General features: G+C 43.2%; 2 protein-coding genes across 11 annotated transcripts; both read right to left on the reverse strand.

Annotated features, from left to right (window-relative positions):
* Nucleotides 1–1754: 1754 nt before the first annotated feature.
* On the reverse strand, nt 1755–11449 carry KLHL23 (kelch like family member 23). Of its 3 annotated transcripts, none has more exons than XM_075001615.1 (4): nt 11242–11449; nt 7338–8552; nt 5602–5754; nt 1755–3733 (listed from the first exon to the last, which is right to left on the reverse strand). In XM_075001615.1, exons 2-4 carry the CDS (start codon nt 8548–8550, stop codon nt 3423–3425), a joined length of 1677 nt encoding a protein of 558 aa, XP_074857716.1. In that variant the 5' UTR covers nt 8551–8552; nt 11242–11449; the 3' UTR covers nt 1755–3422. The 3 variants fall into 3 exon arrangements, with proteins under 3 accessions (XP_074857716.1, XP_074857715.1, XP_074857717.1); XM_075001614.1 differs by lacking the exon at nt 11242–11449 and adding an exon at nt 10762–11201; XM_075001616.1 differs by lacking the exon at nt 11242–11449 and adding an exon at nt 10614–10750.
* Nucleotides 11450–13586: 2137 nt separating this feature from the next.
* On the reverse strand, nt 13587–20339 carry PHOSPHO2 (phosphatase, orphan 2). 8 transcript variants are annotated; one of them, XM_075001667.1, is made up of 3 exons: nt 19903–20339; nt 19237–19408; nt 13587–19054 (listed from the first exon to the last, which is right to left on the reverse strand). In XM_075001667.1, exon 3 carries the CDS (start codon nt 19021–19023, stop codon nt 18214–18216), a length of 810 nt encoding a protein of 269 aa, XP_074857768.1. In that variant the 5' UTR covers nt 19024–19054; nt 19237–19408; nt 19903–20339; the 3' UTR covers nt 13587–18213. The 8 variants fall into 8 exon arrangements, with proteins under 8 accessions (XP_074857768.1, XP_074857764.1, XP_074857760.1 ...); XM_075001663.1 differs by having other exon boundaries at nt 19237–19750; XM_075001659.1 differs by having other exon boundaries at nt 19524–20339.
* Nucleotides 20340–20432: the final 93 nt, after the last annotated feature.

Consider the following 20432-nt stretch of genomic DNA (forward strand, 5'->3'; position numbering starts at 1 on the left):
GTAACAGGACAGTCACCTCACCCCACCCCTTCCAACTGGATTACCAACCCTTTTATGCTAGCAGAAACCTGCACCTCTTCTCTGGTGGTAGCACAGCATCTTTGCCAAAGGAGCAGCCTTCATTCTCCCCAGCCTTTTTCACAGATTCTCTACAGCCACTTCTGAAGAGGTTGGCAAACTCCTCCACTGCCTTCAAGCTCACCTTCCCTCACACTATTCTATACTACCTCACTAGACCCCATTCTGCTGCCCAACTGCCCTGATTTTTTATAACCCCAGGTGCTGTTACAGGCTCCTCTCTCAATTGCGCAAATTGGGAGCACCTGATCTGGTATAGGTGTGCTTGCCTGCTTCCTTTACTAGAGCAAGCGGCCCTGCAACCTTGATTTATGCTGTAGTAATATTGCTTTTAGTCTTCCATTTACCTTTTAAAATTAAAAAAAAAATAGTTCCAAACAAAGGGAGAAAAGAAAATGTGGATGGGGGAATGAACATATAGCAGGTGTATCTCATCTGTAAGCTTTCTCTAGTGTCTTTGCTTTTCACTCCACTTTGTACCAACTTGTCTAGCCACCCCATTCAAAAGCATTAGATAGTTAAAGCCCAGGGGAAAACTATTGATTGATCTTAATAGAGGTTGCTTAAAGAAACTAGAAGAGTGAGGTCTTGACAATTGAACAAAGTCCAGCTCACAATTCTCACTACATGCAGGAGTCTCATAATGGGAAGTTTACCGACATCAAGACAACAAAGAATACGTCTTCTCATTTTACACTGAAATTCAGATTTTAGTGCAAACATGCTTACCAATGCTCAATGCCATAGCAGAATAGAACTGTACAAAAAAGGGAGCAAGAGGATAATTCAATATTTTTACAGCTTAGAGGGGAAATACTACAAATCTGAAATATATGTACTCTAAAATTTCCTAGAGTAGGTTTAGAATTCTTTGTAAATAAGGAGAACGTTTATTTTCTTTTTACCCTCCATGTATTTCTATCTGTCAATAACTGTTTGGGCAGTTTTGTTTTGTTTTTTCCAACAACCAGCAGTAGACCCTTCAGGAACTTTGGCTGGAAAATCCTCCAGGGTGCTGTGAGCACTGGTCTGTACTTGGTGCAGCTAACCCCGTACCTGACACTTGTTCCTTCTGTGGTGTACAGCAGACTTTGGCACATATCTATATTGAATGCAGCTGACTTCAGGCCCTCTTCAATCTCCTCCGGAACCTCCTGTTGAGGTTCTGGCTGCACCTCTCCACACACCAACTGAGCCTCTCACACCCCACAAAGTCACTGGATCTCATCAACCTCCTCTAGCTATGGACAAGATGGCCATTTATAAGACATGGGGTGATCAGTGGGGGTGGGGGAAACTGCAAGTGTGGGTTCCACTTGCACTTCTCTAGCCACTCAAGCATCCAGGCAGAGCTCCTCTGGTCAGTATCCACTGGAAGCCTCAATGCCTCCAGGACTCTCTGATCAGTGTCCCCTTCCAACTCCCTCATTTTAATCCTATGACTTCCATGCCTGTCCCTGTTTTCTTTTCAGTTGTCCCCCATAATTATTTGGGTTTCACAGTCCAGTGGATCCCTCCCATGGGGGAGGGCCTTTTAGCTGGAAGCAGGCGTGTACGCACCCACTATTTGAATCCCTATAGGATGTGTGGTAGACCCCTGACAGCTCTGGTAGGATCAATCACTGGCCTCTCATCACTATCTGATAGTGGCTTTATAGGCAAGTGAAAGAAATTCCTTTTTTGTTAAGTATACAGGATCTTTAATTTTGTAAGGTGTCCAGGTACTACAGTGGTGATACTTTAAAAGAAAACAAAAGACGGCATAAAAATAATTGCCCTGTGAGGTTGGTGTGTATTTCAATTACTGTATATATAAAATATGACATCTAGGTGCATGACATGGAAAAAAACAAGCAATATGTTAAACACCCCACAATAAAAGTACAGAAACAGTACACCATAAAACCTTTTGAAGCAATAACCTAGTCAACCAAATGCAATTTAACAACATCCCTGAGGTGGGACTGAACACATTTTATACATCAAAATGTTTGTAAGAAGACAAGCTGGGTTCAAACCTTTCGTGTAGACTGTACCCAGTACCTTATGCTCGGTGTTCAAAATCACCTTGGTGTAATGTATCAGAGGGGCAGCCGTGTTTGTTTTTGTGGATACAGACTATGAGAAGTCCTGTGGCACTTTACAGACTAACATTTATTGGAGCTTAAGCTTTCATGGGCAAGGACCCACTTCATCAGATGCACTGGAGTGGCGATTCCAGAGGCAGGTGTAAGTCTGGAATTTCCACTCCATGCATCTGACAGAGTGGGCCTTTGCCTACAAAAGCTTATAGACTAACATTTATTAGAACATAAGGTGCCACAGGACTTCCCATTGTTTTTGCTGCAATGTAGGGATCAGAGTGCAATAAAGGATAGTTAAAATGAACTTTTTTCTGCACATCTGAGCTCTCTAAGCAGAAGTTTAAGATCCATATCACGCTTCTGAAAGGACTGATGGATTAATTCACTACCCTAAGCAGTATTCTATCGCTAAACTTTTTGCTGAGTTTGTGTGGCTTCTGTGTTTGTCTCACTCACTGCACTAGAAGTACCTACGTCATGGTTGAGTATTTTGGAGATCCTGCTGTGAAAACAATTATATAAAATATAACTCTGTTTTTCTTATCTGTACCCAAGGTGTTTGTACTTCGAAGGATACCGTAGATTCCCTGCCAATATTTTTCCACCCTAAAAGGCATGTAGTCATTCTCTGGAGTCAGTCTACAACATTCCTGAGAGGAGGTCACTGTAGAGCAATTGAGGTTCTCCCATTATGCTGCTGGCAGCTTTTCAGTACAGGAACAAAGGAATTACCAGGTCTCTAACTTGAATCTTTGATACCAAGAGCACTGTTCTACTCCTAGAGCAGTAGGGTGAATGTCTCCTATCTATGTTTTGTATGGGGTTTTGAAAGTGGACTAGCAAAATATCTTAAGTCAATCAGCTTATGAGAGTAACTAAACAATAGTAATTTTAATATGGCTATTAACAAACATTTCACTTGAAAACCAAGTCCATAGATGTGCAAAGTCTTTCGATAATCAGTCCTCTTAGCAATGTGAAAAACCTTGAGCATGATTCCCTCCAGTGGTTAAAAAACACAAATTAGTATTTTTACATGACGCCCTGTGTGTCCACAGGAAGTATATTGTGTAAAGATGATTTGTAAACCTTTATGACAATAACTGGTGAATTTATTTTCAAAATTAAATTGTGTATAATACTATCACAGCATTTATGAGGTGAATTTTAATACAGACATTAAATACATTGCTGAAGACAATCTCTATGGGTACAGCTACTTTACTTGCTTATCTCTTGACAGACATGATATTCAGATTGTTAGACGCTGTAAACACAGACACAACCATGAGAACGCATAGGACTGGGAAGATTGCCAACTACTTCCCATTTATTAAGCTCAGGATCATATTTCTCAATACTCTGCAAGTATGTTCCTTTTGAATAGGAATATCCTCCTGTTATATAGATGCATCCGTTCACGACAACTGCACCACTTTCCATTCTTCTTTCTATCGTATGCGCCATCTGCTTCCATTCATTTTGTTCTGGGTCATAGCAGTCAGTGATTGCAGTTTGTCCACCCACAAGATAGAGCTTGTTTTGTAAGGCAACGGAACACAACCCATATTCTTCAGAAAGACAGGGAAAATAGTTTAATTTAGAATAATAAATCTTAAGCAGTCTTAGCTAGTTGGTGAAACTGAGGCTACCTGAGTGTCACAGTTTCAGAGTAACTGCATCTGTAGTCACTCTCTGTGGTCTCTCAAGGGCACCCACTTAATTATTCAAGCTCCCAGGCATCATCTCTCTTGGATGGAGATTTGTGTCCTTCTCTCCAAACAGAGGTATTAAGGGCCCACAGCTATATGCTGTTACAATCTGCTTACAAACCTGTTTGCCTATAAGCCAGCCTCTGTGCATTGCCTCTTCTCCAAAGTCTGAACAGTGAATCGTCAGCAGAGTTACCACACAACCTTCCCAGCAAAGTACATTTATTCTTCTTAGGTAGAAAAGCATTACAGAACAAGCCTAAAATAATAACTCCTACACACTCACAAAACATGCCAGGAATCAACCACAGCAGGAGCCTTACAACACTTCTGCAAAGATTGGGTTGCCTTGTGCCACGAGGTGGCAGGAACTGGGCTGCCACTCCACAGGACAGCTCCCCTGCACTGCCCTCCCTGTGATGGGGCTCCTTAGCTATGTGGTCAAGTGCCCAGTGGAGGGAGGGGATCATCAATTGTCCCACACCACAGGGTACTGGGAACTAGGCTACTGTCCCACACCACTGGGGTGCTGGGGTGGGGTGCCGTTGGTGGGCTCCTTCCCACCCACCCCTGCATCCCACCTAGCCTGGACGTCATGGAGGGACGACACACTGGCCCAAACATAACCAGCCTCATCCCATATGTATGGCAGAGCTCTGGGCTGCCTCTACTGCTGTCTGCACATCCTGCTTGGTCGGACAGAACATGAAGGCATGTGCTGCTGGCAGCTGGTTGCTTTACCTGCAATCATAAGCAGGAGGCTGCTGCAGCTGTGCTGACAAGTGGAACAGGCAGCTCAGCAGGAGGTGTGAATATACAGGACAATTTGCCCATTTGTTTAAAAAAGTCAGAACAGCTGCCTGACACTTAAAATACAGAACAGTGCTAGTGTAAATGGGATGGATGGCCACCGTACTGAAAATGAAAACATGACCAGCAACATCTCCAACAAAGGGGTTTCCATGGTAATTAACAACCAGGTTATACTGCTACCGAATGTATCCATCAGGGATCATTAAAACAATGATTTATCTTTTATATTGACTTTAATACTAACACCCCATTGTTCTTCAGAATCCTTAAAGCACAGATACACACAAATAAGAACAATGAAATAATTCTTCATCTGCATTTCAGTACACTCTGGCTACTTATTTTAAAATACTGCTAGAAGTTCTGTAAAGCAGATCTTTTAAACAAACTCTCATGTTCCCTTACCAAACTGTACATAGAAAACAATTCAAAACAAGCTTCAAAAAGTTATTTTGGCCAGGCGTTCAGAATTTTCTTTTTTCTAAATCTCGTTTTCCCTTTTTATAGTATTTGTAAGGAGAAGTTAGGCAAGGTGATAATCTTTTGTTGGACTGGCTGCTGTTGGTGGAAGCTATGTGCTTTCAAGTTACAAAGAGCTCTCTCTTTCAGGTGTGGGGAAGGAAGCAGAGCTACTGCTTCACCTACCTTGTGTCTCCTGGGACCAGAACAGATACAAAAACACAGCAAACAGCATTATAATATTTAACCCCTTTCATATATCATCATTAAGCACTTATTTGATGGCTAAATGACCAAATATTTTGCTAAGTGTTAACTTTACAGTGGGGATTTAGCATGCATTACAGCACCTGAAGCTTATTCTCTTTACAAACGAACATTATCTAAAGAAATGATAAAGATCATGAAAACTTCTTGTCAAATTTTATATTCCAAAAGGAAATGTTTCTGTTTACCTGGATGTGGACTTGTAGTAACTATGCTCCATTCATTGCTACCTGAATGGTAGCTTTGAATTTTGTCATAGGTGCAGCTTCCCCTGTAACCATAGTGACCTCCAGTTACATAGATGACTTCACGCAGGACGCAGGCTGTAGCATTTCCAACACCTATTTACAGTATTAAATGCATAGCACACCTTCAGAATACTCTGCAGAATACTCACTGCCAGTTCCATCAATTACACAAAGTTGAAGTAACTTGTTAATTAATATTTTAGCACAGTAGACCCTTGATTTGCATGAGAGTGACGTTCTGGGAAAGTCAGGCATAACTCAAAATAAGCACAAGTTGGGGGCGAAGGTGCGGGGCCACCAGGTCAGCATCAGCTGCCGCAGCCTGGAGCAAGAGATCCCCCTCTTAAAGACGAAGAGAGCTGCCAGAGCACTTTGCTCAGCCAACTCAGCTCTGGGGTGCCACCACTGGGGAGGTGCATATCCCCTTGTTAACAGGGATCCCCAAGTTAAAAGCTGCTGGCTGGCTGGCTGTTAGCCAGCTCAGCTGCAGCAGTTGCTGCCGCTGGGGCAGAGAGGCCTGGGGTACCCTCAATGCCATCGCCGGGGGGGAGCCCCTTGTTAACAGAGATCTCCCCATTAAAAGGCTGCTGGCTGGTGGAGCAAAGGCAGCTGCCACCGTCACACAGGTGAGAGAAGAAGAGATCCCTCTGTCAAAAGGGGAACAGCTCTTCCCAAGTGCCATCGCTGGGAGGGTTTACTGTATAAAAATCTATTTCTAAGTACTGTATTTAAATAAATGTGTAATAAAAGCATCAGAGAGAATGCTTATGACACCTTTTCTTGTCAATATAAGGCAAAGTACATTGAAACAATATAGCTTCTTAAATATTTTATTGCATGTTAATATCAATCCTTTCAGATCACAGAAAGGAACGTGTAACCTTTGTATTTCAGGTATGTAGTTTTGCTGAACTTAAATACTGACAGTGCGGGTGAGGTAATATCTTCTATTGGACCAACTTCTGTTGGTTTGTGAAACGAGCTTTAAAACTACACAGAACTCTTCTTCAGGTCTTATAGAAGTACTAAGAGTCACAGCTTGTCTCTCTCACCAACAGAAGCTGGTCCAATAAAAGATATTATCTCACCTTTCTCATAACCTGGGTTTCACATGGCTACAACAATACTGAACATACTCAAGGTGAACTATCACGTTGAGGATGGAAATTTAACTTATTTTAAAACTATTTTAAGTTCATAGGGAATTTTAAATACCCTGTTTAGATAATCACTTTCATACCAAGAAAAACTTAATAGGAGTTGAGGTTACTCAACACTTCTGCCTGGAACTAAAGTTAAATGCTATTTTCATTAGAGTACAATTTGAATTAAAATATTATAATTTTATTGGAATTCAACTTTTGGCTCCAAAAATCTCCTTCTGAATGTCCACTCAGCACAAGAAGGGCTGAAATTGCACAGTGACTCTTCTACGCCTTTACAGAAACTTGGCTTGAGAGGCTGTAGTTAACCTGAGCAACATTACCTGTAAGTTCACATTAATGTTGCTGGATACAGTGTTCAGATGTTGCAAGTCACGGACAATAACAGAAGGATTCAAATTTACTTTAGTAAGCTTGGATCAGGCCCTAAAATGTGGCTTGTGGAACTTACAGGTGGCAAGTGAAAAAAGAGAGATATTGAGGCACTAACCAACCATAGGAAAGGTTACATACCTTTGATCATGTTTGCAATTGGAACCCATTTCTTTTTTAAGGGGTCATAGAATTCTGCTTCTTGTGTTGGTGCCCCTTTTCTGTAGCCCCCCAAGGCATATACACAGCCACACAAAGTAACTGCGCAGTGATAGTACCTTGCAATAAGCATGGCACAGCCTTCCGTCCATTCATCAGTTTCACTGTTATATATCCACATAGTATCAAGGGCTTCTATATTGTCTGTTCTGTAGCCCCCTGTTACATAGATGTTGGGTCCCAGACTAGTGACCCCATAGCTCTCCCTTGTGTGGTCAGGCATATCTGTGCCTTGGATCCACACATTAGTTAAAGGATCCCACACATGGACTTCTGATAAAGGATGCCAGTAATATCCTCCAATCACATACATAGCTGCTGTGAGCCTTTTGGAACTGTCTTTTGGGTTGGAGTTTAATGCACTGTATATCAGAGATCGTATCTTGTTTTCATTAAGTTGGTGTTTCTTCCACAAGCTTAAGGCAGATCTTAAATACATTTCATTTAAATCTATTTTGAGGCAGCTCAGCAGATCAAAAATGCATTCAATTCTTTTCTCCATGTCATGTGCTATCCATTTAACTACAGGTTCTATAGCTGCCTCTTCTTTCCAAACGTTGAGATTCTCTCTGGAGAGAATAAATAGGAGTTTCTCATTGCTGATTTCCAGAAATTCTTCCTGCCTCCACACTTCCTCAAATCTTGATAACAATATCCTCCTAGATTCTTTTTCTAGCTCAGAACAAAGGTGATATTCTGCGAAGGAGTGCATCCCTAGGCAGTTGGCAGTATCTACATGCCTTACCAGAAACTGCTCACACGCTTTCTTTACTGACACAAACTGGAGGAGATCCGCAGCTTGGAGGAGACTTTGAACATTACTCTCCGTTATTTGGATCCGTGATGTGTATGCATAATTCACAAGAGCCTCCAATATAGTGTCGCTGACCTCAGGAAGTTTGATCTTATTTTTAGATTTTTCTTTCATGTCAGCTGTGAACATTGCCTTAAAATAATTGCTACACGCTGCTAAAACAGCTTTGTGACAAAGGAAGATCACACCAGAAGCACACTGAAGAGTAATATCAGTAAATAAGCCATCCCGGTAAAATGTTCCAAAAGCCTGCAGGAAATCCAGAGGGTGGGAAAGATCGTTGTAAATATAAGTGTAGTCCTCTTCCCCGCTCAGAGCCATTGCTGGAATAAATGTCAAACAAAAGGGGACAAATTTCAGTTACTCAAATTGCTATGGGCAGCCAGCATTGAATGTGTTGATAGTCCATGTCTCAATGCTGCAGTCCAAAAGGCAAAATCTTTCCCAGGCACTAAGCACGCTCACATGCATTTCCCAAGAAGGTTTTGTTCGTGGCTTCACACAGTCAACCACATCCGGAGGGGGCTAGTGAACTCGGTGCATACGGATGAGTTTCTTTCTCCACTTCTAACACTGTGTCTCACAGGCTTTGCTGGGTTGAGCTAGTCAAATTATTGGACTTCCAGTCCTAGAATTCTATGATTCTGTGAAGGGAACTCAGAAGGTCATCTAGTCCAACCCCCTGCCTAAAGCAGGATCAACCCCATCTAAATCATCCCAGCCATGACTATGTCATGCTGGGACTTAAAAACCTCTAGGGATGGATATTGCACCACCTCTCTTGGTAACACATTCCAGTCCTTCACCACCCTCCTGGTGAAATAATTTTTGCTAATATCCAACCTGCACCTCTCTCTCTGTAACTTGAGACCATTGCTCCTTGTTCTGTCATCTGTCACCATTGAGAACAGTTTTTCTCCATCCTCTTTAGAGCCCCCTTTCAGAAAGTTGAAGACTGCTATCAAATCATGCCCCCAGTCTTCTCTTGGGCAAACTAAACGAGCCCAAATCTCTCAGCCTCTCCTCATAGGTTATGTGCTTCAGACCCCTAATCATCTTCATTGCCTTCCACTGTCCACATCCTTTCTATACTGGGGGGCCCAGAACTGGATGCAGTACTCCAGATGAACCTCACCAGAGCTGAGTAGAGGGGAATAATAATTCTCTAGATCTGCTGGAAATGCTTCTCCTGATGCACCCCAATGTGCCATTAGCCTACTTGGCTACAAGGGCACACTGTTGACTCATATCCAGCTTCTCATCCATTGTAATCCCCAGGTCGTTTTCTCCTGCACTGCTGCTTAGCCAGTCGGTCCCCAGCCTGTAACAGTGTTTGGGATTCTTCTGTCCCAAGTGCAGCACTCTGCACTTGTCCTTGTTGAACCTCATCACATTTCTTTTGATCCAATCCTCCAATTTGTCTAGGCCACTCTGGACCCTATCCCTACCCTCCAATGTATCTACCTGACCCCCAAGACTAGTGTCATCTGCAAAGTTGCTGAGGGTGCAATCCATCCTCTCATCCAGGTCATTAATAAAGATGATGACTAGTACCAGCCCTAGAACTGATCCTTGGGGCACTCCACTTGAAACCAACCGCCAACCAGACATTGAGCCATTGACCACTACCTGTTGGGCCCATGTGTCAAGCCTGTTTTCCATCCATCTTACACTCTATGTATCCAATCCATACTTCCTTAACTTATGGGCAAGAATATTGTGGGAGACTGTATCAAAAGCTTTACTGAAGTCAAGGTATATCACATCCATTGACTTCCCCATGTCCACAGAGCTAGTTACTTCATCATAGAAGCTAATTAGATTGGTCAGGCACAACTTGCCCTTGGCGAATCCATGTTGACTGCTCTTGATCACTTTCCCCTCTTCCAAGGGCTCCAAAAGGGATTCCTTGAGGATTCCCTCCATGATTTTTCTGGGGACAGAGGTGAGGCTGACCAGTCTATAGTTCTTTGGATTGTCCTTCATTCCTCTTTTAAAGATGGGCACTACATTTGCCTTTTTCCAATCATCTGGGACCTCTCCTGATCGCCACAAGTTTTCAAAGATCATAGCCAAAGGCTCTGCAATGATATCTGCCAAATCCCTCAGAGCCCTTAGATGAATTAAATCTGAACCCATATATTTGTGTGCATCAAACTTTTCTAAATAGCTCTTAACCTGGTCTTTCCCTACCCAGGGCTGCCCACCTCCTCCCCATACTGCATTGCCTAGTGCCATAGTCGGGGAGCTGATCTCGTCCATGAAGACTGAAACAACAAAAGCTTTGGGTACTTCAGCCTTTCCCACATCACCTGTCACTAGGTCACCTCCCTTATCTAGTGACGGCCCCACACCCTCCCTGATCACCCTCGTATTTAACATACCTGAAGAGGCCCTTCTTGTTGCCCTTCACATCCCTTGCCAGCTGCAATTCCATTATGCTTTGGCTTTCCTGATTCCCGCCCCCTTCCCATTCTCCAGCCATATATTTATACTCCTCCTCACTCATCCGTCCAAGCTTCCACTACTTACGGACACAGCAGAGCGCTCAGCACGCACCACAGGCAGGTGAAATGGCAACTGGCACCCACGTGACTTAACACGTTCACTCTACCCCATGCGGAGTCCAAGGCGCGAGCAACGAGCGCGGGTCGCCGCTGCCTGGTCCGGGGCTCACGTGACTGGCGAGGCGCCAGCGCAATGGAACGGCCCTTGGGCGCGCAGGGCGCTCGCCGGGGACGTGCAACTCCGTAGGGCTCGGCCCATGCCCACGCGGGGCTCCCTGCGCAGGCGGTCGCAGGCCGGGGACTGGCCTTGCCCTGCTCCGGGTTGGAAGCGCCCGGCGGGGAAGCCAGCAGAAGCCCCTCGGCGCCCAGGCGAATCCCGCCAAGAACCCGAGCGCGCGGCGCTGCTCCCTCGCGGGAGGCGGCCGGCAAAACCCCAGCACCCACGCGACGCCCACGCGGGAGGGGCGGGAGCAGGGCGATGACTCAGCGCGCGGCCGCTACTTACTGCTCCGTCCGAGGCTGCTGCCACTGCCGAGCGGCGGAGTAGCGGCTGCCTCCACTACCGCTGCTCTGTCGCCGCGCCCCCGCTCGCGCTGACAGCTGACCAAGGCTCCCGCCGGGCAGGCCCGGCCGCTGCAGCTCTCCCAGGCCACAGCTCAGTGACACCAACCAGGCACATGGCCGCATGCCAGGCGCCCCCTGGGCCCCTTCTGAGATCCCTCTTGCACTGCCATCCTGCGCCCCCCCGTATGTAATCGCTGCATCCTAGCTCTGCCCCCACCCTGCGCTTCTCTCCCAGTAGCGCTCACAAGAGGGCAGTGGCATTCAGTCAATACCCGTTACTCCAAGAGCTTCACTACAGCACCGTGTCGAGCCCTCATCCACAGCCCACCCCACACCCCTCTCACAATCCCACCCCCAACCGCCCCCCACCCCCTACTCCTGAGGAAATTTACCACCAAAAATTAAAATTCTGCAAATTGTATTTGTCAGTAACTAATCTGGAAGCTCACACGTGGGAGTGACAAGTAAAACCCATTGTCTGCATGGAGGTGGGAGATTGGGCTGCAGCCTTCCTGTTTCCCTTCTCTCCCAGGATAAGACGTGGTAGCAAGATCCCTTTGTATGTATGACAAAAGGCCACAGAGAAGTTTTAATGTGATGGCTGGAGGGTCAGCCATGACCCAAAAATCAACTTGAACAACAAAACAAAAACAACAAAAAGTCTCGTGGCACCTTATCGACTAACATATTTTGGAGCATAAGCTTTCGTGGGCAAAGACCTGCTTCATCATGCATCTGATGAAGTAGGTCTTTGCCCACAAAAGCTTATGCTCCAAAATATCTGTTAGTCTATAAGGTGCCACAAGACTTTTTGATGTTCTCAAAGCTATAGACAAACACGACTACCTCTCTAAAACAGAAATAGTTGATACCAATGTCTGGATCCAGCTATGAGCCAGGCCCTTGCTTCCCACTTATTTGAGCTATCACCTCATTTTCATTCCCCCTAAAATATAACATTTCTCTCTGTACCTTTTCAGGGTTAGAGATTGTTGGGATGTGCAGTTTAATTTTTAAAAAAGGGGCAGTGGCCTGTTTTCTGCCCTGACTTATGTACCTGATTACCACACTTGGCTGTAGGTGTAAATGACTTATGCCTAGGTGTAAACATATCACAACTTGAGCCATCTACTCTTCTCATCCTGCTGATTCTTTCCGCGTCATGTAAATATCAGAAATCAATCTCAAGTATGATTAGGTCATAAGCAACCCTGGGTTTAAAAAGAATGCTGTCCCTCCTCAAAACTGAGAGGACTGGAGAAAACAAAAAAAAATTCTCTGAGCAGAATTATTGTCCCTCTCTATCACACACATGGCAATATGACATTTAAACAATCAAAGCCCAACAAAACACTGCACTTTTCCTTAGGGGAGAGGATAAGAAAAGATAGTCTAACCTGCCATATCTGGTTAACCACACTGATCAATGCATTACTGGAAAATGCTTTGATATTATGGTAATCAACACAACATAAAAATCTAAATAGAATAGATGCTGGATGCTTTCAGGGAAGTCAAAATCTTATAGCACTAAATCATGGATTAACAGAAGAACTTGAAGGCCCTATGCTATTTTTTTCTCTCAAAACCCCTTTCACAACTTCTAGATTAAAACATTTAACAAAGAACAACTTGCACTCCCTGATGTAACTATAGTTCCTTAAGTGGGTAGCAATAAACTATTTTGAATGCTTATCCAACCTTGTATTTTTAGTTACAAAGTGCCAAGCTACAAAACCACAGCAGTGTTCCGGGATGGAAGACAAATGATCACATGGGCAATTCAATGTAGACTATCACACTGAATTCAATACATTATTGCCAAGAGTGGAAACCCTGGCTCTATTGAAGTCAAAGGCAAAACTCTCCCTGACTTCAATGGTGCCAGGGTTTCACCCAAAGCACTCAATGATCTGTACCTGGAACTCAGGAACAGTAAATAAACTAAATCTGGAAGATGAGGATCATTGCTGATGGCTCTGTTCCTGTGACACAATGAAACTGTCTAAATGTCAAATAAAGTCTAAGTAAATATTACCAGAGGGCACAGCTAATTTTTACTGGACGAGGAACTTCATCCAACTCCTAGGGCTTCATCCAAGACTGTTTAACAAACCATTCACAGACTAACAACCATCACAAACCTTGCAACCTTCCCTTTTCAAGTTCAAGATGCACTCCTCTGAGTTGGCTTTTGCTAATAAAAACAGAGTACAATATACAAAAATATTTAAACTTGCAATTTCCTTCTTAGGAAAAAAAGGGAAAAGAAAGAACCACATGACAGCTAGTCACATTCTTTAATGCATTACTAGAAGGTACTTATATACTACAGTATTGGAATTTGTACAGAACTTGACATTCTAATTTAACTTATTTTACTAAATCTAGTGGTCTGCAATTACTCTAAAAAGAGAAGCCATCACTCACTGCTTCAAAGAGAATGAAGAGCTTCCTCAAAACCACATTAGAATACAAAAGCCAAGACAGACAAAAGGAATGCATAAGAAAATATTGCTCATTGATTGGAAACTAAATTATGTAAAAGATTAATTCACCTCTATTTTACCACTAAGTTTCAATTGGAATATATACCCAAAAGAGTGCTGAAGGTCATGCTTAGAGAAATGTTAACAAAGTGAAGGCTGAATGTGAATCATGAAAATGAACATGTCCTTTGGGGTAGAGCCTCTCAGGGTTTATTGCTTGGGGAAATAAGTTAATAAAGTCAGTTAAATAATGCAATTATATTTTATTTAGCTCCCAGAGTTTAAATCTTATTCTTAGAATGAAGGTTTCCAGGGCTTATGTTTTTATGAGTAAACATATACGAGCAGTCACACTGGCAATGACTACTGAGTCATGTTACTTTATTTAAGACCTACATTAATTTTCAAACAACTATTTTTACACAGAGACATGGAGTGGAAGGCTAATAGCACAAATGCACACATGAATCATCTTATTTGTTGTAGCAGCACCAACCTTAGTTGCCAACTACAGGGAGTTTATTTAAGCGATGACAACAGCCAGCAAGCATTAAAACTTGGCACCACCAGCTTTCCCACTAATACTGTCAGCAGATAGGAAAAAATGCTCAATAGCCATGCAGAAAATGTTTTAAATAATGGATGTGGGGGAGGGGTTGTGTATGTTTAAGCCCTCACATAAAATTTGTATGCAGGGTGACAAAAATTCAGGTTCTCAGAACTTGTAAAACTACAGTCCCTTAGTATAGTAGGGGCTTTTGCCTCTGCATGAGAACTGTGGATAATGGGAACAATGGGTCTGGTAATGCACAAACAGTCACGTAAAAGTTAATTTTAAATATCTGATTAAAATATTAGGGGTTAATGTAAATATAGTTTAAACTTCAATATTTTTGAATTGCTTTAAGGAGCAGATTGTGCAAACCTTAAACTCATATTTGCAAGTATTTACATAAATATCCCCATCACATGAAATCCTGGCCCCAGAGAAATCAATGGAGTTTCATCCACTGACTTCCATGAGACTACTTGTGGGAGTAAGTGTCCATCACTTAAGATCTGAGATCTTAGCAAAATCTTTTGCTAAGTGACTATTGTATTTCATAAACACCCATGCTCTTTCTCCCTGCTACAACAGTGGCTCAATATTTGATATGGCTGCATAACATGTGCCATTTTTCAGTTTATATTTTATCCATGATCCCAGCTTTCATCACCCACTTATTACCTATTCAAACAAGCAACTGCAAACTTTCTCCCAGCTTGTCCCTCACCCTGGGGAGAAGCTCTAAATAAATATCCTCAAAACTAACCCTTGCCTTTTTAAAAAAAAAAACCCCAAAACTTTTCTATTGCAGTTGCTTGAAAAAGAGAAACACCCTTGACTACAATTAGACTGCTGATTTGCTGAGATCACAGTTTATCATGATGACCAATACAGTCTCAATGTTTTCTTGCATGCACTCCCCCATCTGCCTTATACTTAGATTGTACTGTGTGTGTTATAAAGCACATTGCATAAGGAGGTCCTGGTCCATGACTGAGGCTCCCATGCACTACAACACATCATTTTTTTCTAACTCAAAGCCACTTTGATATAGCAATAAACATCTCAGAGGAAACCTTTCTCATTACTAATTCTCCAGCCCTTTCACGTTATTTTTTAATTATGGGTTACATTCTGCAGAAAGTTAAAAAGCAGTCTCATCAATCTGTGAGAAATAACTGGTTTGACAGAGGCCTTCAGCAGTACTTAACTTTGATGGTCTGTCAATTTTAAACTGTGTTCATAACTCAGCAATTCTCATATTTTACTCAACCCTGCATCCAGGAAACACACATAAGCAGCACTAACCATGAACAGTCACATGCTTGAAAATAAGTGATTCATTACTGAGATTTGACTGTTAGAACTATCTGAAAAGTGACTGTATAGCAGGATGGAGGGAATCATAAACCAGCATTGAGTTGCTGCATTAATATTTAATGATTATTCTCATTTTTCCTACCAACACAAGATCCTTTCAGCAAGACTTCTTTCACAGGGTTTTAATATATTCAGTTATTTGCAGTAACAAAATAGTTTGCAAGCCTGCCCACTGATTAGGTAGGAAGCAAGCAATGTGTATTTAACACATTGAGGTTAGTTTCACTGAAACTTCAGAATAGGTGAGATGTCATAAGAGCATATAAGCAGTAACTGTATCAGTACCTTGGGACACACTTAAACAGAGTGGACTCAACTGACAGCTCTGGGCTGTGTCTACACTACCTCCCTACATCAAAAGGAGCATGGTAAGTAAGGTGTTGGGAGATTATTAATGAAGTGCTGCACTGCATATGCAGCACTTCATTAAGCCAATTCTCCACCGCAGCAACTTCGAAGTGTTAAACTGCGAAGTGCCAGCTCGCATGGGCAACTTCAAAGTCCCTTTACTCCTCAAAATTTTGACAAGCCCTGAAGATTGAAGAGTATTCTTGCATTTCACATAAAGAACTGCATACTTTTAAGAGTGGATAATGAGGTTTTGTTCGTTTTTGTTTAAGGAATAAAGATCCTTTGGGACTGCTCAAGTCCTGAGGCTGCTGGATCAGGGAAGTCCAACCTGTAGTTATTACCCAAACTTCTGGACTTGAAGAAAGATTCTAAGAGTTAAGATAGAAATTTCAGACTGCTTTCAGACTGTCTGGATTCTCCTCTCTATACGGTCACATGAGAACTGGAGGTCTGGTCTGGAATTTGCTTCCTATATTGGGAGTAAAGTGCTGAAAAATCAATGGCTTGGCAAACTACTGTATTGCCAAGGAGAGGCCTTTGGGTCTGTGAAACAGGATTTCTGCTCCTTCACTAGAGGATAAGGATCAGCGAGCTGCACCCTTAGAAGCAAAAAACACATGCAAGCAGATGATGTGGTGGAAGAAAGTTCTAGACAGAAACTTGTTGCAATACACATCCAAAGCATATGGGCGAGGCCCTGCACTGGCCAGGGAGCAGAGCTCCATTTGGGGATGGACAGTGGCACATACTGGTAGGGGAAGCACCTCTGTGGGGGAGTTCGGCTGGGCCCAAAACTTGCTGAGGAGTGGACTGGAGCTAGCAGGGTAAATGGTGGGGCTCCATGGAGGGGGGGCAGTCCAGACCCCATGCTGGCCAGGGCTGGCACAGTGTGTGGGAAACTCTGTTCAGGGGGCTAGGCTGGGACCCATGCTGCATGGGAAGGGGCAGGCATGGTGAGGGTAGGGGCTCCCTCAGGAGGCTGGTCTGGTCCCAGTGCTGGACATGGGAGGGGCTGTTGCTGGCACAGTACAGGAGGAGATCCATTGGCGACTGGGAAAGACATGGTAGAGGTTTGCTCAGACGGACCGATGGACACAGCAAAAGTAACATACATGATGATGATTCCTGAACTGCCTCTGGATCTGTGGATATTTTCCACAGCATATAGAGCTAGACAGTCTATATTACTTCATCCTCCTTTACTTCTTTTACTGTCATCAGCCTTAGATTGGGCCTAAATGTGGGGATGAACAGAAGGTAGTGAGCCCTCTATGGCAATAGTTGTGATTCAATTACACTTGTATTTCTGAAGTGGTGACATAAAACATGGATAGAGAAAAACAAATAAAGGTACCTAATTAAAAATTTCCTGGGGAGTGGCTCCGTATCTGCATGTGTTGCACCATATTTCTGAACAAGAAATAAGGAGGACTCTTGCTCTCACACACATTACTCCTTAATTAAACAAAGGGTATGCCTTTGAGTGACAAAAGGCCCTTCTTCACCCTACAGCTTTGAGCATTTGAGCTCTAGTAAGCATGCTTTCAAAAGGTAATTAAACATATTGTACACATACATATTATTCTTGTTGGACATTACTGACTGGATTATCTTGAAGCCAATAAAAGCATTAGAAAACTTACTTTTGCTTATTAAAATATTTAGTATTTTTAATGTGCCACTTATAAAAATTAATATGAAAATATTTTGTGTTTAATATACAGACAGTAGCAATACCTTGATTTTAGTGCCTAATACAAATCTTATATAGGAGAACCCTTCATTAAAAGCCATTGTTCTGCTTTCCCCCAAAATGGGTGAAAGGAAGTAATTTGCACAAACTGGTGAAGTCAAGATTTTTTTTTTAAATGGGCAGGAAAGAGGATGATTTATTACAAACTTTCTCCCTACTCCCGATTTATAAGAATGGGGGGAAAAGCTCATACTAAGCATTTCCACATCCTCACTTTCCTGCTGTGAGGAAGAGTAAATAAAATATTTTATACCCTGTATTTCAATGCCTTAGTTTCAGATAATAGCATCCTAACATTGTAATTGTGTGCTTTGAAATACAGTTACCATTATTCACTTCATTCAAAATAAGGCATCTTAACTAAATTACTTTTAATCATCTTCATAGTTTGAATTACTCCTTTATAAGTAATTTCAAATGAGACAGAATTTCAATACCCGATGACCAAACCAGAACAGAAGGCTGCACAGGATCAAGATTCTCAGACATCTGAGAAATCATTTTGTGTAATGTATACCCTTGTCTGGGCATAGCAATATCATTCTTTTCTAAAAAAGTTACTGGACAAAGATCATTCCCACCATCACCTACATATATAATTTTTGTATATTTTACTCCCTGCTTTATTTTTTTATCTACAAATTCTTCTAACACTTTTCTTTTGCAGAGGTTTTTAGGACACTTTGCACAATGATGAGTGTGAAAATTCTGCACATTAAGATAGCCAGCAGCATTGAATGTTGCAGGGTTTGTAAACACCTCATCCAGCACTTCATGAAAGTTAGCAGCTGTTAAAATCCAGTCAATAAACACTGTATTAGAATCTGATATTATTATGCAATCAAAGAAATCTTTGTTTTTGCCAATAAAGCCTAAAAGATCTCTCATTCCTGTAGTGAAAGGAATTGTTGTCATAGTTCTTTTCATCTCATCTTCTCTTACACCACTGTCTCCCAAATACCTAAAGACCCTGCTCATGTATTCTGTCCAATGTCCTTTTTGATATGAGTTTCTTAGTTTGTTAGGCAATTTCTCTTCAGGAGCACATTTCACAATCCAAGTGTCACTATTTTCATCTATGACTGTATAGTCAAAGTCAAAAACCAGTAGAAACTTCATAGTTGTTAGACAAACATATGTTCTGGAAAAAAGAGAACTATGTTGTTTGTATAACCATAAGCTTCTATTAAATATTGAATTCATTTCATGACCACCAGCTTGCAACAGTACAAGTCTGCAAAAGGAAAAAAAAAGAGTTAAGACAAATGTATAAACATAGTTGTTTATGAGCACTACAGGTGTGGGAAAAAGTTATGCTCAAATGAACAGATGATACGTAAAGGTCAAAATTCTAATTCTCTATGCAACTATGTTTTTAAAAAGTAATAGAAACAACTTAAGTGTATTATTACTCACTGGTCTTTCCTAACACAAGCTCAGTTTTGCATTCCTTGGACAAGTTCATTTAAACAACCTGGTTGGACTTCAGTTCTAATCCTTTCTTTTTTAAATTCACTTCATCAGCCAAAGCAACCCTCAGGATTGAAATTCTTCAGCAGACAGGAGGTGGCAGCTTTTTATGAAAGCCCTGAGGGAAACATTTGTAGATGATGCTGTTATTTTCTCCTCCCACCTAAAAAAACCCATAACTAGTAATAACACTCACTTTGGTACCTTATCTCAAATTAAAAAAAAGCAAATACCGCAGGTGGTGAATATCAGCATTGACTTGCTACGGGAAGATTTGTAGGTGACTCTAGTTCTGCAGCATTACAGTTTATGGACCAGTTCGGGGGTAACCAAATATCCAGAAGGAAACACCTCAGCCCCTCTTGAGCGTAGCGCTCGGCCCATATGTTGTTTATCTTAGTAACAACTTCGCCCCTCGCCTTCTCTTCACTCAGACAGAAGCCAGGCACGTCCACGGCGGCTGTGGCAACAACATCGCAATTACTGAAACTCAAACTCTCTCCCGCCTCAGCCACAGCAAATCCATAAAGTGCAATGTCAACACAGACAGAGCGGACTCTGCACCCGCAGACATCACTCTTGGAAGCTGCACGCCCGCCCCGCGAAACACACCGGAGCTCACTAGCGCCCGCGTATCGCAGCTGTCCCCAGCCGCGACTGACATCCCCGGGTCACCGCGCTTGCTGCTGCAGATGCGGACGCAAGTGTTGTGCCCGCGGCGCTCTGCGGAGGGCTACAGCCAAGGGAAGAGGCGAGCAGCCGCAGCTCCAGGAGGCAGCGGCGGGATAGGCAGGCCAGGCCAGGCCAGGCCGGACACTCAGAGACGCGCTCAGCCTGGCCTCTCCGCACGCCAGCCCGGGGCCCGGGCAGACCAGTGGCGCGGAAACCTGCCGGGCGGCCGGGAGGGAGGGTGGCGGAAGGGGCGGATAGTGCAGCCAGGCTCGGGGAGCTCACCCCCTGCCTCCCGGCGGGAACAGATCCCTAAACCGAACGAAGCCACGCAGCGAGACTAGTACAAAGTACAGATGTAGCCCCGGCCTGAAGGGGCTCATCCGCTTCCGGCCCCGCCCCGGCACGTGACACGGCGCTCCGCCGGTCGCGCGGTCTCCCTGCCCCTCTCGGTTGCCTGGCAACGGCCGTAC

The sequence above is a fragment of the Carettochelys insculpta genome, chromosome 8, assembly GCF_033958435.1.
Source record: "Carettochelys insculpta isolate YL-2023 chromosome 8, ASM3395843v1, whole genome shotgun sequence".
NCBI classification, from domain to species: Eukaryota; Metazoa; Chordata; order Testudines; family Carettochelyidae; genus Carettochelys; species Carettochelys insculpta.

Coding starts and splice junctions, on each gene's coding strand:
- KLHL23 (XM_075001615.1), bottom strand. CDS start 8,550: ATGGCTCTGAGCGGGGAAGAGGACTACACTTATATTTACAACGATCTT. Junction 5,755..7,337: donor AATTGCAAACATGATCAAAG/GTATGTAACCTT, acceptor TACTGTAAATAG/GTGTTGGAAATGCTACAGCC. Junction 3,734..5,601: donor TACTACAAGTCCACATCCAG/GTAAACAGAAAC, acceptor GTCTTTCTGAAG/AATATGGGTTGTGTTCCGTT.
- PHOSPHO2 (XM_075001667.1), bottom strand. CDS start 19,023: ATGAATTCAATATTTAATAGAAGCTTATGGTTATACAAACAACATAGT.